General features: G+C 42.8%; 1 protein-coding gene and 1 non-coding gene across 4 annotated transcripts; both read left to right on the top strand.

Moving 5' to 3' along the window:
* The first annotated feature begins 6,642 nt into the window (after positions 1–6,642).
* Positions 6,643–15,291, top strand: SLC25A3 (solute carrier family 25 member 3). 3 transcript variants are annotated; one of them, XM_010340187.2, is made up of 8 exons: positions 6,643–6,750; positions 6,984–7,144; positions 8,729–8,850; positions 11,292–11,471; positions 12,474–12,655; positions 13,460–13,632; positions 14,749–14,859; positions 14,945–15,291. In XM_010340187.2, the coding sequence occupies exons 2-8, from the start codon at positions 6,988–6,990 to the stop codon at positions 15,103–15,105; spliced, it is 1,086 nt and encodes a 361-aa protein (XP_010338489.1). In that variant the 5' UTR covers positions 6,643–6,750; positions 6,984–6,987; the 3' UTR covers positions 15,106–15,291. The 3 variants fall into 3 exon arrangements, with proteins under 3 accessions (XP_010338489.1, XP_010338487.1, XP_010338488.1); XM_010340185.3 differs by lacking the exon at positions 8,729–8,850 and adding an exon at positions 8,432–8,556; XM_010340186.3 differs by lacking the exon at positions 8,729–8,850 and adding an exon at positions 8,432–8,556 and having other exon boundaries at positions 6,645–6,750; positions 6,988–7,144.
* On the top strand, positions 13,142–13,388 carry LOC120365201 (small nucleolar RNA SNORA53). Its single transcript, XR_005580209.1, has one exon. It is a non-coding gene; the product is annotated as a small nucleolar RNA SNORA53 (small nucleolar RNA).
* Positions 15,292–24,781: the final 9,490 nt, after the last annotated feature.

The following is a 24,781-nucleotide window of genomic DNA, read 5'->3' as shown; positions in this document are numbered from 1 at the left end:
CCCAGGTTCAAGCAATTCTTCGGCTTCAGCCTCCCAAGTAGCTGGGATTACTGGCATGCATCACCATGACTGGCTAAGTTTTGTATTTTTAGTGAAGACAGGGTTTTACCATGCTGACCAGGCTGGTCTCGAACTCTTGACCTCAGGTGATCCACCTGCCTCAGCCTCCCAAAGAGCTGAGATTACAGGTGTAAGCCACTACGTCTGGCTTTGCCTGGGGATCTTTTTAAAATGGCAGATTCCAGGATACTTCATCAGCCTCAGTAAAATAGAATCTTTTGAAGCCTAAAATCATCTGTGTCTTGCTAGGCACTTTAATGAAAACCAGATTTGGAGCCGGGTGCAGTGGTGTGTGCCTGTAGTCCCCGCTACTTGGGAGGCTGAGGCTGGAGGATTGCTGGAGTCCAGGAGTTCTGGGTTGTAGTGCACTATGCTGATCGGGTGTCTGCACTAAGTTCGGCATCAATATGGTAACCTCCTGGGAGCAGAGGACCACCAGGTTGCCTAAGGGGGGGTGAACCGACCCAGGTCAGAAACAGAGCAGGTCAAAACTCCCATGCTGATCAGCAGTGGGATCACGCCTGTAAAGAGCCACTGCACTCCAGCCTGGGCAACATAGCAAGACCCTATCTCTCTTTTTTTTTTTTTGAGACGGAGTTTCGCTCTTGTTACCCAGTCTGGAGTGCAATGGCGCGATCTCGGCTCACCGCAACATCCACCTCCTGGGTTCAGGCAATTCTCCTGCGTCAGCCTCCCTAGTAGCTGGGACTACAGGCACGTGCCACCACGCCCAGCTAATTTTTGTATTTTTAGTAGACACGGGGTTTCACCATGTTGACCGGGATGGTCTCGATCTCTCGACCTCGTGATCCACCCGCCTCGGCCTCCCAAAGTGCTGGGATTACAGGCGTGAGCCACCATGCCCGGCCTCTCCTTCTTTCTTGATTTACCCACTCTGAGGAAGCAATGTCATGAGCAGCTCTGTGGTGAGGGCCACTTGTCCAGGAACTGAAGTTTTCTGCCAATAGCCAAGTCGGAGAGCTTGGAAGCAGATCCCCCAGCCCTGGTCTATTCTCTAAAGACCCCAGTCCCACTTGATGGTTTGATAAAACCTCATGAGTGATCCTGAGCCAGGACCACTCAACTAAGCCACACCCACTTTCCTGACCCTCAGAAAATGTGAGCTGATAAGTGTTTGTTGTATGCCCATAAGTTTTGGGGTAATTCGAGCGCTTGTTTGGAGGTTCTAGTAGGGGAGCATAGCTACTTATATACCTTTGACTGAAGAATAGTCTTCCTCTATCGGGGGAAGGGCGTCTTCTTTGACCCAGTGCACAGCTTTGGGAGGGACACACATGGAGCAGTGAGGGAAGAAGGGGACATGAGTTTAGGCAGCCAGATCAGCCGAAGCCACCCTGGCCATCGATGGGGTGACAGATGTCACAGCCAGATCGCCCTCATATCATTTTGGGGTAATTTGATAGGCAGCAAAAACTAAAATAGAATAGAAGGAATAGAATAGTAGATCAAGCCAAATTTATTAATATCGGTACAGTACAGAGTGTCTCAATGCATTATTTTCGTTCAAATGGCTGGGGGTGACTCTAATGGTCTGGCTGAAATTTAAATTCAATGGTGGCCTATACTAAATGAAATTAAAAAGCCAGACTTCCTTGGTATACCAGATAGGAAGGTATTGACAAAGACTCTCCTTGATCTAACTTTAGTCAGGCTTCTCTGAAACCTTTTTTGACTAGGCCCCATCTTGGGTCATGTCCACCAAAAGCCCAGTCATAGCAAGAATCCCCCACCCTTGATATCTGATCACCCTCCATATTTGATCAAATTCTTCATCTTCTGCTTTCCCCAAGGTGATATCTGATCACTCTGGTTTGCCTTCAGCAAGAATCTTATTAGATTTGTTTAGCACAAGTTATCCTACCCTTTTAGTAATTTTCTATACATTGGCACTCTCCCCCCATCCTGCTCCTTGGCTGTAAATTCCCACTTATTTTTGTTGCATTTGGAGTGGAGCCCAATCTCTCTTACCCACTGCAAAACCCTATTGCAGCTCTTCCTACATCTGTCATAACAGTTCTGAGTAAAATCTGCCAAATCTGTTTAACAAGTGTCAGAATAATTGTTTTCTTTAATAGTGTCCAAAAGTTTAGAGAGATTACAATGCTGGAATAGATTTATTATTTTAAGATATTCTCATCTACCTCCTAATTTTCTCAAGAGTCCATAGGACAATCCTTTATCAAGGGCGTGAGAAATACATTCATAAGAAAAGCCCCAGCATTCTATGTAGTAGCCATTCACTGTAGACCAGGAATGATGATGAGAATTGCTATCATTAAACTGGGGCTCCCTAAATTCAGTGAGCTTCTAGGATAGAGGGTGATCTTTATTTACCAAAGACCAGTCCAGGCATGGTTACTGTAATGGACAATAGAAGCAAAAGTCAGAATGGTTTGATCTGCAGAGATCTTTGGCATTACCTAATGGATCATGGTGTCCTTAGAACTAAAATAAATGAACAGCCTAATAAGTTAGTTATATGTAAGTGAAAAGACTCCTGATCTGGAGAACAGAAGTCTGATTTGAATCTCCGCAGTGGAGAGTTACGGTCTTTCAGGCAATTTCCCTACTTGTGTCAGGTCAGAGGCCCAGAGCCTCTTGAATATTAAGGAGGCCAAGCCCCTTGTCTTAGTCCGTATCTGCTGTGGTAACATCACCCAAAGAGGGACAAAAGGATTTTGTATCCTTTTTTTGGGGAGAAATAGCATGTTCACAATTGTCCGAAGGATAGCTGCATCATGTTAGGTTAGGCCTGGCTTTGCTCTTTAGTTTTTATCTGGAAGTTAAATATGATTACAAGAGGTGTTCATTGATGCCATGTTGACAACAGACTGTGGTGCTTTTTTCGTTGCTGTTGTTACGTAGTTTTAATTTCATAATCATAAACTTGACTCTGCAATCCAGCTAGGCATAGAGGGTAACAAAGAAAACAAGGAACCCAAAGGGAACTGCAGTGAGAGAACAAAGAGTCTAGGATACTGTGAGCAGACGGAATGGGAGGTGCTCTCCTGAGCACAGAAGGAATGGGCTGGTGGTTAAGATAAAACACAGGTCATTAGAGTTGTCCATAGTCAGCAATGGTCATATTCTTGCTAGTCTTGCCATCCCTGGACCCAAAGCACTCCATGGCCTCCACAATATTCATGCCTTCTTTCACCTTTCCAAAGACCACATGCTTGCCATCCAGCCACTCCATCTTGGCAGTACTGGGAACCGTTTGTGTTGGGTCCAGCATTTGCCATGGACAAGATGCCAGGACCTGTATGCTTCAGGATGAAGTTCTCATCATCAAATTTCTCCCCATAGATGGACTTGCCACCAGTGCCATTATGGAGTGTGACGTCACCACCCTGCCACATGAACCCTGGAATAATTCTGTGAAAGCAGGAATCCTTAAAACCAAATCCTTTCTCTCCAGCGCTCAGAGCATGAAAGTTTTCTCTTTGGAATCTTGTCTGCAAACAGCTCGAAGGAGATACGGCTCAAGGGCTCGATGTCAGAGAACATGGTGGGGTTGACCATGGCTGATAGTACAGGGCTCCTGGCGGCAGTGGTGTCTGCAAAGCGCTGTGGTGCTTTTTTCCTGTGTCAATTTAGCTAGGCTAGAACCACATTTCCTAGATTCCCTTCCCTGTATAGTTTTGGGTTAAGGTTAGCTATAAGAGAAATCCGTGCAATTTGGAAGGCAGAAGTGGAGCAACAGTCATTACATTCTGAAGGTCCCCAGCTCCTACATGGGGTAGAAGCTGGGCCTGCAGCTCCTTCAGCTACCACTGGATCTTCTAGATCAACTTCTCTGAGTTCTGGGCCATGAGCATGTGCAGCCCCATGGTGAAGGGCACCAGCTATTCCAGCTGAAAAAAATGTGCAGCAAAGGGACACAGTATTATCTGGTGCTGGGGGAAGGAAATAGGAAGATTCTCTACAGTTACATATTTTTATATCATATTTGTTTTTTTCATGACAAAGGATTTTTAAATTAGAGTAGTAACATAAAGTTGAATTAACCAGAAAAGAGAGAAAGACCAGACCCTTCCATGACTGCCTTTGTCTATATAAGATCAGACTCCTCAGTCTGGTATTTGAGGCCCTGGACAATCAGGTGCTAGTGTACTTTTTTAAACTTTTTTTTGTTTTGTTTTTCTTTTTTGAGATGGAGTTTCACTCTTGTCGTCCAGGGTGGAGTGCAATGGCTTGATCTTGGCTCACGGCAACCTCTGTCTCCTGGGTTCAAGCAATTCTTCTGCCTCAGCCTCTTGAGTAGCTGGGACTACAGGTGTGCGCCACCCGCCCAGCTAATTTTTGTATTTTTAGTACAGACAGGATTTCACCAGTTGGTCAGGATGGTCTCAATCTGTTGACCTCGTGATTCCCCTGCCTCAGCCTCCCAAAGTGCTGAGATTACAGGCGTGAGCCACCAAGCCCAGCCTACTTTCTTAACTTTATCTGTCACTATTTCCCTTGCTGTGCTCTCCACTCTGGAATTCTTCCTGGGACTCTGGGACTTTAGTTGGGCCAGAAGTCTGGTGTAGGGCTGCTAAGAGAGTGCCATGATGCTGCAGCCTCAGAGCTAATTTTTTTTTTTTTTTTTAAGACAGAGTCTCGCTCTGTCACCCAGGCTGGAGTGCAGTGGTATGATCTGAGATCACTGCAACCTCCATCTCCTAGGTTCAAGTAATTCTTCTGCCTCAGCCTCCCGAGTAGCTGGTACTACAGGCACGCCTCACCACACTCAGGTAATCTTTTTTTTTTGTAATTTTAGTAGACATGGGGTTTCACCATATTGGCCAGGCCAGTCTTGAACACTTGACCTAGTGATCCGCCCACCTTGGCCTCCCAAAGTGCTAGGATTACAGGTGTGAGCCACTGAGCCCCGCCTAGAGCTGATTTTTTTTTTTTTTTTTTTTTTTTTGAGACGGAGTCTCGCTCTTGTTACCCAGGCTGGAGTGCAATGGCGCGATCTCGGCTCACCGCAACCTCCGCCTCCTGGGTTCAGGCGATTCTCCTGCCTCAGCCTCCTGAGTAGCTGGGATTACAGGCACGCGCCACCATGCCCAGCTAATTTTTTTGTATTTTTAGTAGAGACGGGGTTTCACCATGTTGACCAGGATGGTCTCGATCTCTTGACCTCGTGATCCACCCGCCTCGGCCTCCCAAAGTGCTGGGATTACAGGCTTGAGCCACCGTGCCCGGCGATTTTTTTTTTAAGGGCACATCTTTTGTAGACTTTTAGACATTATCTCATTGAGTTCTCATAGACTGCAAGATAAGTATTATTCCAGTCCAGAACCAGCCACGTAATTTGCAGGGTCCAGTGCAAAATAAAAAATGCGTAGCCCCTTGTTCATACATTTATTAAGAATGTCAAGCTGGGCATGGTGACTAACGCCTGTAATCCCAGCACACTGGGAGGCCAAGGCGGGTGGATCACCTGAGGTCCGGAGTTCGACACCGGACTGGCCAACATGAGGAAACCCCGTCTTTACTAAAAATACAAATATTAGCTGGGCATAGTGGTGCATGCTGGTAGTCCCAGCTACTCTGGAGGCTGAGACAGGAGAATTGCTTGATCCCAGGAGGCGGAGGTTGCAGTGAGCTGAAATGGCGGCGCCATTGCACAAAGCAAGACTCCCTCTCAAAAAATAAAATAATAAAATTAAAAATGACATAAGAGCATTAAACTAAGTGTAAGGCCATGTGTGACTATACCAGTGTGAACCTATGAGGCCAGTCCCCACCCCAATCTTACATCTAAGAAACAGGTTCACAGAGATGAAGTAAATTCCCAAGGTTACTTTGTTAAGAGCTGGGAAAATAAAAGAGCCAAAGTCTAGCGGTTTGAACCCCTATTAAACTCTGCAACTAAACTACGCCCCTCCCTGTTGAGCTGAATCTAATGAAGGCTTCCTAAATGTATGAAGCACACACAGCACCATCTACCATCAGTCACTTTCAGCAGTTCATCCCTGTAACACCTCAGGTGTTGAAATGTTTCAACGTGTTCTACTTCAACGTGTTCTAGACTATTGTGGTAAAGCGGCAAGCTGTCTTAAGACGTCTTACTGCACATTTCCTTTTAAAATACTCTCCAGAAGTCTGATGAAAAATGCAGACATACCTATGTTTAATGTCAATGGACGGAACTTCTTTTAAAAAGTACTGTAATGGCAGAAGTTGTGATCCAAAATACTGCAGTGATGTTCTAACTCCAACACCTAAATATATCATAAAGCATTCGTAATTTGTTGTTGTTTTTTTTTAAGTGACTACTTGATACTGTGATTCACTTTAGAGAACTGAAGCCTGGGGTCAACGAGAGACACCTGAAGGTGAAGGGACAAAGCGAGTAGGACAAGAGCAGGGGAGCCTGACACCTATCAAAAAACATACGACCCGGAACGCGCGCCTGCGCAGAACGAATCCTCCTGCGCACAAGCCCGGCCGGAAAAGCTGGGGTGGTAGGGGCGGGAATAAGGTTGCTAGGAGAACGCGATGACGCTACGGGCCGGCGCTCTTCTCCACCAATGGGCGACGCGCGCTTGCAGTGACGCGCTAGTGTGTCACGCTGACGTCGCGCGAAGGGCACACATCTTAGGGCCCGGAGGACGTTCGGCCTCTGTGAGCGGCAACCTTTCCGCGGGAGTGGTTGGGTGATCGCCATCTTAGGGAGTGAGTGTGGCCGGGCCTTCCCCTGTGGCGGGTGTGGGGCGCGGAGCCTAGAGCCCCCGTGGGGCCGCTGCTTTGGCGGTGGGCCCAGCCGGGAGCAGCCGTCTTCGAAGGCCTCCGTGACCTCTTCAAGGGCGCCGAGGCGGGAAGGAAAAGGCCCCGGTTGGAGTCCGAGGGTGCCGGTAACATTAACCGGCGCCTTGCCTGTCCTCTAACCGCCGCTCCCTCTTCCCTAGAAAGATGTTCTCGTCCGTGGCGCACTTGGCGCGGGCGAACCCCTTCAACGCGCCTCATCTGCAGCTGGTGCACGATGGCCTCGCGGACCTCCGCAGCAGCCCTCCGGGGCCCCCAGGCCCGCCCCGCCGCCCTCGCAACCTGGCAGCCGCTGCCGTGGAAGGTGAGATCAGACCCTGCCCAATACGGTCGTGTGGTGTACTCGTGGTCCGCCCAGCCTTGGAGGCCTGGACCCGGCTTGGAGGACAGGGAAGGACGAGTCCGGCCCCGTCCGCTCTAGTACGGAGCGCAGTTACTTGCCCTGGGATATCGGCCTTGTCCACCCCGGGCGGGTGTCGGATCCTTGGCCCTCCCTCAAGGGCGTGGAAGGGCTGAGGCCCAGTGTCCCTTCGTGACCTCCATGTCCCCGAGGGAAGAGAGACCGTGACTAGTTCCTTATCTTCTCTGCCGTGAGCCTGTTTGGTCAGCCGACCAAGTATTGGGTAGTCTCCTTCCCAGACTACTGACCACCCATAGTTCTGCTAACTGTATTTCCTGTCCTTTGATTTGACCTTAGTTTTCTTAAAAATTGTCCTTTTCTAAGTTTTATGTTCGTCGACGGCAGGTCAATCATTTTTGCACTTAATTGCATATGAGATAACTGAGGAGGCAGCTTACAGCCCTAAATAGGCAATACAAAGAAGATGATTGATGGGCAATCATCTTTGGTGTGATCATCTCTTGGGATTTTTGGTGGTTGGCCTGGGCTTTAACTTAATTGTGTTTTAAATCCTAGTGAAGTATGTGCATACAGAGAAACCTGAAAACCGAATTGTAGGAGTCCTGAGAATGCTATCTACCTTGTACCTGTAAAACCCAAAGATTTTTTTTTTCTTTAAATCATTCATATGCTTCTGTTATGTCTTTAGTATGGATTAAAAGTCCTTACACTGTCATTCTGTCGTTCAGTTTAAAAGTTAAAGCTAACATTATTTGTATGTTAAATGTATTTGACTGCAGGAATTTATGTATACCTGTTTTTTCATGTTATAGGAGGAGTTCATGAGTGGGAATGGTATTGGTTAGTGGCTAGGATAAACTTTGAAGTTGTTTGCAAGCCTTTTACATGTCGAGTGATCTTTCTGAGTTTCATTTGTACTCTGAAGTGTGCTCTTACCAGTGGCCAATAATTCAGTTTGACTTTAATTGTAAAAGCCCTTAATGCAGAAACCTTTTTTCCAAACTTAATATGGCAGAATACAAGTTATTAAAGTATCAGATACAGAACCCCCATAATTTTTAAATAATCTGATTTTGGCAGTGAATTTTTTTTAAGCTACTTAATTGTGGCCAAAGCTACTCAGCTGTGATAACAATATTTCACCAGAAAACAGTTTTCTTTCATTCCAGTGGCCTTAGTCATCTCTGAAGAAATACTTAACTTGATTTTTTTTTTTTTCCAATCAAACAGAGCAGTATAGCTGTGACTATGGATCTGGCAGATTCTTTATCCTTTGTGGACTTGGAGGAATTATTAGCTGTGGCACAACACATACAGCATTGGTTCCTCTAGATCTGGTTAAATGCAGAATGCAGGTTTGTTTTGCATGCTGGACTAGAGCATATTGAAGCATGACTGACTGTTAAGTTGTAAGATATAGTCATCTACTAACAAGCTGTGTGGAAACCTAACTGTCCAGGAGGTAAGTTTATGACCAGTAACATGAGTTTTATATTAAAATGCATGGTGTGTCTTCTCTTACTACAGAGTACAGTTGTGAATTTGGCTCCGCGAAGTATTATGCACTGTGTGGCTTTGGTGGGGTCTTAAGTTGTGGTCTGACACACACTGCTGTCGTTCCCCTGGATTTAGTGAAATGCCGTATGCAGGTTTGTATTGAGATGATAACATTGAAAGTATCTTTCATGTGACTTCAAATAAAATCTTAAAGCACTTTACAAATGAGAATTTGAAGACATCACAACTGCTAGAAACTTGAGTAGAAAACCAAACTAGAATTGTTTTAAGTTTGTGGTCTTCATTTTAATTAGTGTTTTAAATCTAGTACATTTTTGTGTGAGTAAATTATTCACTCTTAGACTCTGGCTGTAAATGGCTCTTTGCTGCAGCTCTTCACTTCTGGCCAGAGAGTTCTTCAAGCTTACTAGTGCCCTGAATAATCACGTTACAAGCAGCTATGTGTTGGAACGGGTAAACAAGTCTGTTTTATGTGAAGTAACGATGTCCTTTATCTACTAATAAGACCAAGGCAAAGAGCGCATGTAGATTTCTTTAAAATTCTCTTAATATCTTTATATGAAAATTTTGTCTGATTAGCCTCTTGTATATTTACATAAAATTTTTAAATAATTTGCATATCTTTTAATCAAGATTATTGAAACAAAAATAATAAGACAACAAAAATTTATTTGTTCCAAACAGGATTAGAAGTCTACTTACCTAAAAGAGAAAGGAATTTGAAATATTAGGAGAGAGAGTAAGGTGATGTATACCACCCCTTCTAGTACTGGCAGAAATAGTGAGATAAGCTCCCCCCTCCCCAGTAGTTAATATAAAGGATATGAACTGTACCTTTGCTAAAACATCTTATGCATATCTCTTGAAGTGAATTTAGTTTATGTGCTTTTTTAAAACTTTTAAAACTTGTATTTCGTTTGTTTAGTGTTCACAAAACTTTTTGCTATAAGCTACTTAAAAAACTAGCCTCATGTCTCTAATCCCAGTACTTTGGGAGACTGAGGCAAGTGGATCACAAGGTCAGGAGATAGAGACCATCCTGGCCAACCGGGTGGAACCCTGTCTCTACTAAAATACAAGAAACTAGCCAGATGTGGTGGCAGGCACCTGTAGTCCCAGCTACTCTGGAGGCTGAGGCAGGAGAATCACTTGATTCTAGGAGGCAGAGGTTGCAGTGAGCCGAGATTGCACCACTGCACTCCAGCCTGGCGACAGAGAGAATCCATCTCAAAAAAAAAAAAAAAAAAAGAAAGAACTAGGCATACGCTAGGAATACCAATATATCTATTATCTAGATGGTAGCTTTTAAAAAGTAGTAGGAAGTGGGCCAGGCAGTCGCCCACGCCTGGAATGCCAGCACTTTGGGTGGCTGAAGTGGGTAGGTGATTTGAGGTCAGGAGTTTGAGACCAATCTAGCCAACATGGTGAAACCCTGTCACTACTAAAAATACAAAAATTAGGTGTGGTGGCGGGTGCCTTTAATCCCAGCTAATTTAGTAGGCTGAGGCAGGAGAATCACTTGAATCCGGGAGGCGGAGGTTGCAGTGGGCTGAGATCACACCACAGCACTCCGGCTTGGGTGACAGAGCAAGGCAAAAAAAAAAAAAAAAAAAACCAGAAAAGTAGTAGGAGTTGGGTAGTAAGAAATGTCTTAAGAATCAGTTTTATTATGTATTTTTGTTGAAATTTTTTACCCACTTAACTGTCACTCCAAGACTTAGGTTTGACACAGAAAACTAGACCTTAGTGGACAAGTTTCTATTTATTTATTTTTTTTAATTTTTAAAATTTTATTTATTTTTTAAAGACGGTTTCACCATGTTGGCCAGCTTGGTCTTGAACTCCTGACTTCAGGTGATCCGCCCACCTCGGGCTCCCAAAGTGCTGATATTACAGGCGTGAGCTACCGCGCCCAGCCAAAAGTTTCTATTTATAAAAGTAATCATAGAGGCTGGGTGCAGTGGCTCACGCCTGTAATCCCAGCACTTTGAGAGGCCGAGGCGGGCAGATTGCATGAGCTCAGGAGTTGGAAGCCAACCTGGGTAACATGGTGAAACCCTGTCTCTACTAAAAAGTAATCACAGATTTATTACTAAAAAGTAATCACAGTAATCAGCTGATAATGCAGTGAACTTGTATGGTAGTCCTCCCCCTTATCCACACAGGCTATGTTCCAAGATGCCCTGTGAATGTCTAAAACCTCAGTACCACACCCGATGTATACTTTGTTACTATACACACACATCTTTAATAAAGTCTAATTTATAAATAGGCACAGTAAAATACTAACAACTAATTAACAGTTATAAGCATAAACTGTAATAATAGTTATGTGAATGTAGTTCCTCACTCAAAATATCTTAATATTTTCAGATGTCAGTAGACCTTGGGTAACTGAAGCCACAGAAAATGAACCCTTGGATAAGGGGGAACTACTGTATTTACCTTTTGTTTAGTTGCTGAAATTTATTATAGAAGCCAAACAAAAATAATCATGAAATTAGATTTTCCTGTTAGGTTTTTATGTTAGCTGTTTGGTGCATTTAATTTTTTTTTCTTGTTTTAAATAAAGGTGGACCCCCAAAAGTACAAGGGCATATTTAATGGATTCTCAGTTACACTTAAGGAGGATGGTGTTCGTGGTTTGGCCAAAGGATGGGCTCCGACTTTCATTGGCTACTCCCTGCAAGGGCTCTGCAAGTTTGGCTTTTATGAAGTCTTTAAAGTCTTGTATAGCAACATGCTTGGAGAGGTATGTAATTAACTTTGAAATTGAATGTCTCGAGTTTAAAGTTTAAGACCAAAAGGTTCTTGGATTGTCTGTCCTGCCCCCCCCTCCTTTTTTTTCTTTCAAGATGGCTTTTCATCATTATGGCCAGGCTGGTCTTGAACTCCTGACCTCAGGTGATCCACCCACCTCGGCCTCCCAAAGTGCTAAGATTACAGGCATGAGCCACCATGCCCGGCCTATCCTACCTTATTTTAGCACTGAAGAAAATGGTCCTACAGAGTGAGCAACATGTCTTAAATAATAAGCCTGTTTTAGCACAGACAGGTTGAGAAATAAAATGTATTTCATTAAATTACAGTTCTCTTTTTAATATACTATCTTGTTTGTTGGATTTTGAGCTTTTTAGAGAAGGGCTCTGGGACTCCTTTGTGTGGTTCCAGGGCTAACTCATGGTATCTAGATTTTTTATTTTATTTTATTTTTTTTGAGACGGAGTTTCGCTCTTGTTACCCAGGCTGGAGTGCAATGGCGCGATCTCGGCTCACCGCAACCTCCGCCTCCTGGGTTCAGGCAATTCTCCTGCCTCAGCCTCCTGAGTAGCTGGGATTACAGGCACGTGCAACCACGCCCAGCTAATTTTTTGTATTTTTAGTAGAGACGGGGTTTCACCATGTTGACCAGGATGGTAGATTTTTTATTTTTAAAGATGGGGTTTCACCATACTGGTCAGGCTGGTCCTGAACTCCTGACCTCAGGTGATCTGCGTGCCTCAGCCTCACAAAGTCCCGGGATTATAGGTGTGAGCCACTGTGCCCAGCTGCATTTAGATATTTTTTAAACGTTCACATTGTTCACCGAACACATGTTTCATTAATGAGGTTATGAGAGACCACATATATATTCCATATCATCCATCATGTGTTACTTTATAAAATATCTGAAGTTTACTTTTCTAGAACTGTCACGTCAATTGAAAACCAATACAACAGCAATTCACGTCCTTCCTTGGGTTTTGGATTTTAGGAGAATACTTATCTCTGGCGCACATCACTGTATTTGGCTGCCTCTGCCAGTGCTGAATTCTTTGCTGACATTGCCCTGGCTCCTATGGAAGCTGCTAAGGTTCGAATTCAAACCCAGCCAGGTTATGCCAACACTTTGAGGGATGCAGCTCCCAAAATGTATAAGGAAGAAGGCCTAAAAGCGTAAGTAAACACAAATTTATACTATAAACGTATTTATTTTGAGTGAACTTTTTTTTTTTGAGACAGAATTTTGCTCTTGTTGCCTAGGCTGGAGTGCAACAGTACAATCTTGAATCACCGCACCTCTGCCTCCCGGGTTCAAGCAATTCTCCTGCCTGGGCCTCCCAAAGTACTGGGATTATAGGCTTGAGCCACTGCGCCTGGCTGTGAACTTCATTTTTTAGTATTAAGCCTACCAGGCTTTTTAAAAGGACATTTAACATTTAATGTTTATTTGCCTGTATATAGAACATAAACTTGAGGGTTAGAGATAAATTAATACATGGTTTGAGCCCTGGACTGAGGTTTTTTTTTTTTCCCTAAAGTAAGGACCATTTGTCAGTCTACAAATGACTTGATATTTGGCCTGAACATTTACTATTAACTTTTAGGGAGGGCTTGTTAGAATCCTTATGATCTATTCACAGTTTTGTGTAGTCAGACCACAACATGCTTCCTTAGATCCACCTTTGTGGATGAATCTTGAACTGAGTTCTACTTGTAAACTTAACTGTTTCTTGTGGTTCCAGTCAAAGAAACATCCAGCAACTTTTTTGGTTGTATAGTCAAAGGTGCTTGAGTCATTGGCATGTGAGAGAAATATACCTGCATGTTAGTCTAAGGTTCTGATAGAAATGACATGCATTTATGCTGCCATTTTTTACTATCAGGACTCGACTTGTGTGCGGACACTTCTGTTAATAATGAAAATCTCTGATAGATGACTATATGCAACTGGGTAAAACAAGTCTGTTGATTTCCTAGATTCTACAAGGGGGTTGCTCCTCTCTGGATGAGACAGATACCATACACCATGATGAAGTTTGCCTGCTTTGAACGTACTGTTGAAGCACTGTACAAGTTTGTGGTTCCCAAGCCCCGCAGTGAATGTTCCAAGCCAGAGCAGCTGGTTGTAACATTTGTAGCAGGTTACATAGGTAAGAATGAATTACTTAGAACACACTTATCTGAAATTACTGATAAATAATCATTTCCGTTATTGGCCTTTTTTGAGAGAGAAAAATATTCCAAAGGTTATATAAAGCAGGTTTTTTTGTTTTTGTTTTTTTGAGGCATCTGTTGCCCAAGCTGGAGTGCAATGGCGTGATCTTAGCTCACTGCAACCTCCGCCTCCCGGGTTCAAGCCATTCTCCTGCCTCATCCTCCTGAGTAGCTGGGACTATAGGCATGCACTGCCAACACCCGGCTGATTTTTGTATTTAGTAGAGATGGGGTTTCACCACGTTGACCAGACTGGTCTCAAACTCCTGACCTTAGGTGATCCCGCCTGGCTTGGCCTCCCAAAGTTCTGGGATTACAGGCATGAGCCATTGCTCCCGGCCTATAAAGCAGTTTTATCTTCCCATCACATCGTATATGCTTTTTAGGATTCATAAATAACATGCTAACTAGTTTCTAAAAGGTGTTTGTTTTATGGGATGTCATTATAAGGCTTGGGAATATATATTTTTTTCTTTTGACATGACAAGTTCCATTTTTCAGTACAGCTTTTTTCTTTTTTTAATTTTTTGAGATGGAATCTCTGTTGCCTGGGCTGGAGTGCAGTGGTGTGATCTCTGCTCACCACAACCTCCGCCTCCCAGGTTCAAGCGATTCTCCTGCCTCAGCCTCCCGAGTAGCTGGGACTACGGGTATGCGCCACCATACCTGGCTAATATTTGTATTTTTAGTGAAGACGGGGTTTCACTGTGTGGCCAGTCTGATCTCGAACTCCTGACCTCATGGTCCACCCGCCTTGGCCTCCCAAAGTGCCGGGATTATAAGCATGAGCTGCTGCGTCCAGCCTGGTTTAGTTTATTCCAAATTTTATACAGAAAGTATTGACTAAAATCTGAGGGGGAAAAAAAGAAAAAACTTAAAAGATTGTTCTGTTTTACATAAGGTAGATGGCTTGATAACTGTACCCATTTCACCCTGAGTCTGATTTTTAATTTAGAACTAAAAAAATTATTTTAAAGTCAGAAAATTATTATTGGCTATGTGAATTTTTATTTTTAACTGGCACTGTATTGGATTCTTTATCTTTTTTCTAGCTGGAGTCTTTTGTGCAATTGTTTCTCACCCTGCTGATTCTGTGGTATCTGTGTTGAATAAAGAAAAAGGTAGCAGTGCTTCTCAGGTCCTCAAGAGACTTGGATTTAAAGGTAGGATGATATTTTTTTCTTGAAAGAAAGAACAGCAGTTTTGGATATGTTGCATTTTTTCATTTGTGTTTCCTGTTTGAACCAGGTGTATGGAAGGGACTGTTTGCCCGTATCATCATGATTGGTACTCTGACTGCATTACAGTGGTTTATCTATGACTCCGTGAAGGTCTACTTCAGGCTCCCTCGCCCTCCTCCACCTGAGATGCCAGAGTCTCTGAAGAAGAAGCTTGGGTTAACTCAGTAGATAGATCAAAGCGAATGTGGACTGAATCTGTTTGTTGATCAGTGTTGAAGAAAGTGCAAAGGAACTTTTATATATTTGACAGTGTAGGAAATTGTCTATTGTCTATTCCTGATATAATTACTGTAGTACTCTTGCTTAAGGCAAGAGTTTCAAATTTACTGTTAAAATAAACCCAACTCTTCATGATTTGCCTGTGACTTATTTTAAAAAGTTTTTTAAAAAATATTTAGCTTTAAAATAGTTGGAAAGAATGAAGTGTCAGCTAAGGAAAAAATACAAAACAGACCGTTGTTGGTTGAATATTTCAGTTGCTATTCATAAATTGTCATATGTCACAAGTTTTATCACATAAGAAAGTTCCTGTATTTTTAGGGAAGCAGACTTTAAATTTCTAAAAACTTGATTTAATTATAGTTAAATATGTATAATCATTTGTGGTTATTTTGGCAAGTCAATGTCAGTGTATACTTACATTTTTGCAGCATGTACTACACTTTTTTTTATGTTGATGAGTTTGCTAATCCTTATTTGTAAGACAAAGTAACCCAAGGTAGGCCGCTGCTTAGAATGATAGTAAAGGACCAAAGTGATTGACAGCTGAAAACTATTTCAGGTACCCTAATTCTCTTCACACAGATCTGACTTTTTAACCCTATGTTCAGTCTGGTATATTTAAGAAAGGTACACTTGACAGCTGAACTAGATGAATGCCACTGGGGGAAAAAATATTCTATCATACTCAGATACGAGATTTGATTTGTCTTAAACCCATTTTTAAAGAGCTCCTAGAAAGTAAATTAGTTTTTGTGTTTAGATTCCCCATAAGTTTGGTTAGGAAGTATGAAAGCTCAATCTTGTAATGACATCCCACCACTTTGGGGGGTTTGGGGGGGAAGCCTAGTATTATATAACATGCTGTTTTTCAAACACTACATTTTAACGAGAGTCCTTGGGTGTAATGGTAGGGTTAACAATCCCTGCATAAAACATACAGATGGCCTGGGGAAGAAACCTTTTTCAGAGATTCTAATTAGGAGAAAAATGTTTCTATAAACTCAGTAAGGTCAGTGAACTGTTTAGAAGCCAGGGCAGCTAGTTGCGTTAGCTTCTTTATATCATTATTGCCTGAACTTGTTTAAAGATCCAACCTTATTTTACCTGTGCTGCAGGAAAAAAGGAAGAGTTGTAGGTACAGATTTGGACCAAACTTTAAAGAGGTAGAGTGGGGTGTCTTCTGAACTCAACCAAGTGGTGGCTGTGGTGCTTAGCAGTATCAACTGTATGTGAGTTATTGCTGTGTTAGCAAAGCATCCAGAGATTAATGGTGTAAGATAAGTTCTGTGAGTCAGGAACTCGGGAGTATCACTTCTGGTTCTGAGTCTCAAGAAGCTTTTCACTTCTGAGCTGGAAGAATGCTCTCTGTGCATCTCCCTGTTAGTGATAGTCTTTCCCCAAGGTCTCTAGCACAGTGGCTTCAGGGCAGCTGGACTTAGGTGGTATTTCAGGGCTCCAACAGAACTTGGCAGAGTTGGCTTTTTAGGACTTAATGTCACATAATACCACTTTTACCATACTCTTGGTTGCAACAGTGGTAAGTCTCAGAGACCCAATCCTAGATTGATGAAAAAAGGAACATAGTCTCCACCTCTTGCTCAGAGGAATGCCAGTCAAATTGTAAAAGGGGCAAGTAGAAATGCAGTGGTACAGCCAGCATGGAAGTGTACCATAGATCTAAAACATTTTGGGTATGCAGTTAGCCAGCCCTCACTGAGGTAGTTCTGCCAATCAGGATTCAAGCTTTATTTCCTAAGAAATACAATAGGTTTTTTGTGTGGGCATTGATATAAAATATGCTGTGTTCAAGCTATGGAGAGTGCTTGCCATCTGTAGTTACTAGAATTACAGCTCAAAGCTATTTCTGAGAGAAAGCCACTTCATCCTCTAAATCCAAGTAAGAGGCCCACAAAGTGAGGTGAATTCTCATTTCAGGTTTTTAAATTGTACTAAAGATTCTAGTAAGGAAATCTTAATATATATATTGGGGTTCTTTTTACATTTCCTTTAATGAAATGTCTACTGTCAATTCTATAAAGCACAACCCAGTGGAGTAAGTTGAATAGTGATAGTTGAATTATGTTGAGATTCAGGACAAGATGGCATTGCATACTAACTTTGTGGGATCAAATAGTTTCAGAGTGGTTAAAACGCCACGAATCCTGATGTGAAATTATGCCTTCTGATAGGTGCAATGAAATTGAAGAGTAACAGCTTAACCTCCATTGTGTGGAGGTTTTATGAAATGTTTTGACTTTTTTTTTTTCACTAGACGACAGGGTTCTTGCTCTGTTGCCCAGGCTGGAGTGCAGCCTTGAAATCCTGGGCTCAGGTGATCCTCCTGCCTCAGCCTTTCCCGTCAGCTGACGCGATTGGGATGTGCCACTACTTGTTCCTGTTTTTTCAGATGGGTCCTGCTGTGTTGCTCAGGCTGGTCTTGATTCCTGGCCTCAAGCAACTTTCCTGCCCCAGCTTCCCGAAGTGGTTGGGATTACAGGTAGCCGCCTCGTCTGGCCTGTTTTGACCATATTTATTTTATTTTTTAGATAAGGTCTTGCTCTTGCCCAGACTGGAGTGCAGTGGCACAATGATAGCTTACTGCAGCCTCGATCTCCCAGGCTCAGGTGATCCTCCCACTTCAGCTTCTTGAATAAATGAGACTGCAAGTGTGAACCACCATGTCTGGCTAATATTTTTTATTTTTAGCAGAGATGAGGTCTTGCTATGTTGCCAGGACTGGTCTTGAATGCCTAAGCTCAAGTGAGCCTTCTGCCTGTCCTCCCAAAGGGCTGGGATTACAGGGCTGAGTCACCACACTTGGCCAACCATATTTTATTTTTTATTTTTTAATTTGGTCCTTTAAAACCATATTATAAAGTGAGTTTAATATTTTTGGCTGGGCACAGTGGCTCACTCCTGTAATTCTAACACTTTAGGAGGCTGAGGTAGGAGGATGCCTTGAACCCAGGAGTTTGAGGCCAGCCTGGACAATATAGAGAAAAAATATATAAAAATTAGGGGGTAGGGGTGTGATGACACATGCCTGTAGTCTCAACTATTTGGGAGGCTGAGGCAGGAGGATCGCTTGAGCCCAGGAGGTTGAGGCTCCAATAAGCCATGTTTACCCCATTGCATTCCAGCCTGGGCAACAGAGTGAAACCCTGTCTCAAAGAAAAAGTAACATTTCTATATGATTTTTGGGATAGAAATGTCCATAATGTTAATGAAGTGCATAGCAGTCACTGCTAAATTAGGAGTTATACATTGGCCTAAGAAATTGTATGTCAGGCCAGGTGCAATGGCTCACGCCTGAAATCCCAGCACTTTGGGAGGCTGAGGCAGGCGGAGCGCTTGAGGTCAGGAGTTTGAGACCAGCCTGGCCAACATGACAAAACCCTGTCTCTACTAAAAATATAAAAATTAGCCAGGTGTGGTGGTGCATGCCTGTAATTCCAGCTACCCAGGAGGCTGAGGCAGGAGAATTGTTTGAACCTGGGAGGTGGAGGTTGCAGTGGGCCGAGATCACACCACTATTCTGGCCTGGGCAACACAGCGAGACTGTGTCAGAAATTGTATATCAGGTTGGGCACAGTGGCTCATACCTGTAATCCCAGCACTTTAGGAGGCCCAGGTTGGAGTATCGCTTGAACCCAGGAGTTGAAGACCAGCTTGGGCAACAAAGTGAGACCCCTGTCTCTGCAAAAGGTAAATTCACCAGGCTAGGTGGCACGTGCCTGTAATCTCAGCTACTCAGGAAGCTAAAGGAGGCCAGGAGTTTGAGGCTGCAATGAGCTACAATCAGACCCCTGCACTCCAGCCTGGATGACAGAGTGATAACCTGTTTAAAAAAGAAAAAAAAAATGTATAATCATTGCAATTTTCATTGCATTACTGATGAGGTAAAAATCTCAAAGTGATTGTAAAAAATCCTGGATATTACATGGTTGAGAAACAAATTTTGATTTTAAATTTACAAGACTCTGTAGTTCACAGTTGAACACTGTGCCTTCCTGAAATATCAAAGAATAATGTACCTTAATAAGCCTGCTACTATTGGCACCTTGTAAAAATTAAAAAAATTAAAGTTCAAACATTATCTGTTGAATCATTTGTCTTACAAGCCAGCCCTGACTTCACATTCTCAGAGGTGTTCATAGAAGTGCATGAGATGTTAACCTCACCACTGATAGGTTTATGAATCTCCTGGTTATTAAGGTGTGACCTGACAAGTTTCCTAGAAAGCAACTATTCCAAAGTTTTCATGTGTGTTTTTATAGACTTTGAAGTGCACGTACGCAACAGTCACTTAATAAAGTCTTGCTATAATGAATTAAAGATCCTTGGGGATGTGTCTCTTACACAAGATATAATTCCTACCTAATACTGTAAATAATAATTTGATGTTCAAATCAGCCAGCCTGCTTTGCAGAATACAGTGTATTGTATGATTTGAAAATGGAAAATAATTCATGTGACAGGCAATTTCATTATTCCAAGCCCCATGATCGTAACACTGGAGGGCTATATTAGCCAAGGTTAAAGCTGCTAAATCTCAAAGTAGCATTAACATCTGAAAATATGATATACCCAACCTTTACCCATGGATAAGTTTGACAGTAAAATGTTATTTTACTTGATGTTAATAGATTATTGGATTGCTTATAGCCATTACTGAAAAAAAAAAAAAAAGGGTATTGGAAACAGTTACTTTAAGGGAAACCACAAATAATGAAACTTCTTCTTTTTTTTTTTTTTTGAGACGGAGTTTTGCTCTTGTTGCCCAGGCTGGAGTGCAATGGCGCGATCTCGGCTCACCGCAACCTCCGCCTCCTGGGTTCAGGCAATTCTCCTGCCTCAGCCTCCTGAGTAGCTGGGATTACAGGCACACGCCACCATGCCCAGCTAATTTTTTGTATTTTTAGGAGAGATGGGGTTTCACCATGTTGACCAGGATGGTCTCGATCTGTTGACCTCGTGATCCACCCGCCTCGGCCTCCCAAAGTGCTGGGATTACAGGCTTGAGCCACCGCGCCCGGCCTGAAACTATTTTTATCACAGGCTAGTTGATGTAAATAAGAGTTAAGTTCCTACAACATATTTCTGGTCACAAAAATAAAACCAAACCAATAAAGACTAAAACAATTCTAATATTAAACATTAGATAAATATGAACTATACCTGCATTTAAGGAAGATTAATAAGGCTGGGTGTGGTGGCTCATGCCTATAATCCCAGTACTTTGGGAGGCCAAGGCAGGTCAAGACCAGCCTAGCCAAAATGGCGAAACCCCATCTCTACTAAAAATACAAAAATTGGCCTGGTGTGGTAGCAGGTGCCTATAGTCCTAGCTACTCAGGAGGCTGAGGCAAGAGGCTTGAACCCAGGAGGTGGAAATTGCAATAAGCTGAGATGATGCCACTATACTTCAGCCTGGGTGACAGAGTGAGACTCCATTTCAAAAAAAAAAAAAGTAATAAAAATAAATAAGCTAATTATTAACCTGTTTATTTCAGTTCAGGGTGGCTGGTGGCTGGAGCCTGTCTCAGGCGCTCAGGACACAGCATGGGAACCCACGCTGGACAGGACACCATTCATCTTAGTGCGCACACACACACACACACACTCATACTGGGTCCGTGCAGACACACCAGTTCACCTGAAGTGCACATCTCCGCCATGTGGGAGGAAATCAGAGTACCCGGAGAAAACTCACTCAGACACAGGGAGAAATGCAAACTCCACGCAGACGGTGGGCCCAACCTAATCAATTTTCTCATCATTACAATGAAACAACTTTGAACAAAATGTTATTTGAAAATCCACTCTCTGCTTACAGCCATTACTGGAGAAAAAAAAAAAAAGAAAGAAAACCTGCTCTACTGGTTATGAAAATCATTCCTCATGACTGAATAGCTGAATTTATGGTATTAAATGCTGAACATTTTCTTTTAAAATATTTTTCATGTAAGTTTTTCTAAAATGAATTATTGTTCTTATTAAAATGATAACATGGGACATAGTTTATGCTTCATTTGGGTATTATCATTATGAACACCAAATACCACATCAGAATGTACTAGAGTGGTGATCTTCCTGTGTTTACATTACAAAGAATAGTTCCATACTATGTTACATAGAGTTTATGTTGACTGGCATGTCTCCAAACTGGAGTGTGGGAAGAAGAAAATATTAGAATACCTATGTAATAATTGTTTTTATCTAATCCTTTTAAAATGTCTATTTTGGGTTTTTGTTGTTGTTGCTGAGACCCAAGTCTCACTCTGTCACCCACGCTAAAGTGCAGTGGCACGATCTTGGCTGACTGCTACCTCTGCCTCCTAGGTTCAAGCTATTGATTCCTGTGCCTCAGTACTCTAAGTAACTGGGATTACCGGCACGCATCACCACGACCAGCTAATTTTTTGTATTTTTAGTAGAGATAGGGTTTCACCATGTTGCCCAGTTCGCTGGTCTTGAACTACTGGGCTCAAGTGATTCACCCGCCTTGGCCTCCCAAAGTGCTGGGATTACAGGTGTGAGCCACTGCACCTGGCCTATTTTAGCTATTTTAAAATACTAATTAGTATTAAAAATTGCAGTGAAGAAGTTAGCCAGTTCTAACTGGGGAATGTTCCTTCTTATATGTAGACTTAAAAAATTTTTTTGGAAATTGTCAAACCTGATTTTTTACTTTTATTTATTTTTCATTTTAATGTTCATGAGTACATAGGTATACTGTATATATTTATGTTGTACATCAGATATTTTTATATAGACATACAATGTGTAATAATCGCATCAGGGCAGATGGAGTCTCTAATGTCTGATTTTTTTTTAAAAGTTATCTTTGTGTGATTGTGTTGATTGGTTAGAGATGATTTTTCTTTTTTTTTGTTTGTTTGTTTTTTTGAGACGGAGTCTTGGTCTGTTGCCCAGGCTGGAGCTCAGTGGCACAATCTTGGTTCATTGCAACCTCCGCCTCCTGGGTTCAAGCGATTCTTCTGCCTCAGCCTCCTCAATAGCTGGGATTACAGGCATGTGCCACCATGCCTGGCTAATTTTTGTATTTTTAGTAGAGACAGGATTTCACCACATTGGTCAGGCTGGTCTTGAACTCCTGACCTTGTGATCTGCCCGCCTTGGCCTCCCAAAGCTCTGGGATTACAGGCACCGCACCCCACCTTATGCCTTTTCCTTTTAAGTATTTGTATTTTCCACATTTTCTGCATAGAGCAACAGTAGTTTTGTAATTAGAACAAAGCAATTCAAATAATATTTATAATAATGGTAATGTCTCATGGATTACCTTTTAATGTTCAGGTATTGTGCTATGATTAGTATAAGCCTGCAAAGTAGATATTACTCTTATTTAATGGGTGAAGAAACAGGCAGAGTGATTAGCTTGCCCAAGGTCACACAGCCAGGAAATGACAGGGATAGATTTGAACATTGCTTTGTCTGATTTTTCAACCCATCAAACTACTCTTAATTATCTAGAAAGTCGAGAAACTAGAGAGTTTTAGAGACTGAGCAGTGATAGCTACTATTTACTTCGCACTATTATAGCCTGGTAGTTTGTTAGGTGTTTTACATATGTTATCTCCTTTAATCTTCGTAACTACAAAGAAGGTATCATTTTTACTAATTTGTAGATAAGAAAATGCAATGCTTTAGATTAGATGATCGATGTCAGATCTAGAATTTAGGCAGCCACAGGACAAAGTAGAGAGCAGCATCACTGCCCGAGAAGTGCCGCCCTTGCCTCCTTCCACTGGAATTTAACTTCTTTGATGCTATATCGTCTAAATGGCCATGTTCCATGCTCTTTTATTCCCTCTTTCTGCCTCACACCCACCCTGCTGCTCTCATCTAATTGTTCCAGGGTTAATCCAAGTGGTTTTCTGATTCAAGGACAGAGAGTCCATGGTCTACCCAGTAATCGATGTCTCACAGCACTGCTTGAGGATATGGGCTGGACTGGTTTTCTGTCTTCGGATTTTAGAATTGGGTAACTAGAGACAAAGCATTTTACAATTAAAGGTGAAAAGCCACAATACAGAAAGAAGCCACAGAAAGGCTGGGGAATGACCAGGATGGCCTTGGACAAGCCGGTTGCATAAGGAAATAGAAATTATGAAAACAGAGAGAGAAAGTTGGCAGAGTGAGATGGGTCTACGGAGAAACAGCAAACAACTCCCAAGATCACATGGCCCCTGAGAAAGAGAAAGTGCCTCTACTGACACTGGCCTTCCGTTCCAGATCCCAGGAGCACTCATTATACCACGATTCTTTTGGGGAGATGCTGGTGAGATAGCCTCCTTTTTTTCTTTTCTCCTTTCTATTCCTTCCTTCCTTCCCCTTCCTTCCTTCCTTCCTTCCTTCCTTCCTTCCTTCCTTTTCTTCCTTCCTTCCTTCTTTCCTCCCTCCCTCCCTCCCTCCCTCCCTCCTTCCCTCCCTCCCTTCCTCTGACACAGTCTTGCTCTGTCACTCAGGCTGGAGTGCAATGGCGCAATTTTGGCTCACTACAACCAACCTCCGCCTCCCGGGTTCAAGCGATTCTCCTGCCTCAGCCTCCTGAGTAGCCAGGATTACAGGGGCCCACCACCACGCCCAGCTAATTTTTGTATTTTTAGTAGAGACAGGGTTTTGCCATGTTGGTCAGGCTGGTCTTGAACTCCTGAACTCAACAGATCCCCTCACCTTGGCCTCCCAAAATGCTGGGATTACAGACATGAGCCACCGCACCCCACTTCTTTTTTCTTTCTTTTTTTCTTTCATGAGCTGATTCTTAAAACCACAGCCCTAACTAACTCCCATTATGGCTGTTAGTTCTGTGAGATCAGGGAACAACTGATGATAGCTACTGGTTACCCACTGTGTATCCACTGAAGCACCTACCCTGCTGTTCTACACATACGCATAAATGTTTTTGAACAAATGAATGAAACAACTAAGAGTAAAACTATCTGCCATTTATCCAGAGACAGAACCAGAGTCATGGGCCCATGAGTGGACATGAGTAGCAGGACACGGAATATTGTTCAACCTGTTCTAGATGTACCTATAACCTCATGTCTGAATACTAGACAGAGGTGGAACTGAGACAGACCATAGGTGAGATAACTATTTTACAAGTAAGCTATATCCCATAGCCCTCTTTAAAAGAGTAAGACAATGATAAGGTGTGACAGTTAATTTTATGCATCAATTAGCTGGGCCATGATGTTCAGACATTTGGTTTAACATCATACTGGATGTTCCTGTGAGGGTGTCTTTTTGGATGAGATTAACATTCTAATCAGTGGACCTCGAGTAAAGTGGATTGCCCTCCATAATGTGAGTGGCAATCCACGTTCAATCAGTTAAAGGTGGGCTGGGCATGGTAGCTCATGCCTGTAATCCCACTACTTTGACAGGCTGAGGCGGGAGGATCACTTGAGGTGAGGCGTTTGAGACCAACCTGGCCAACATGGTGAGACCTCCATCTCAAAAAAAAAAAAAAAGTTAAAGGCCTGAATAGAACAAAAGAGTGACCTCTCTCCCCATCAACTCCCACCAAGCAAGAAGGAATTCTGCCTTCAGACTTGAACTGCAACACCAGCTCTTCCCTGAGGATCCAGCC

Source organism: Saimiri boliviensis, chromosome 7, assembly GCF_048565385.1.
Source record: "Saimiri boliviensis isolate mSaiBol1 chromosome 7, mSaiBol1.pri, whole genome shotgun sequence".
NCBI lineage: Eukaryota > Metazoa > Chordata > Mammalia > Primates > Cebidae > Saimiri > Saimiri boliviensis.
Note: the sequence above shows the minus strand (reverse complement) of the source record. Positions and strands in the feature narration are given on the sequence as shown.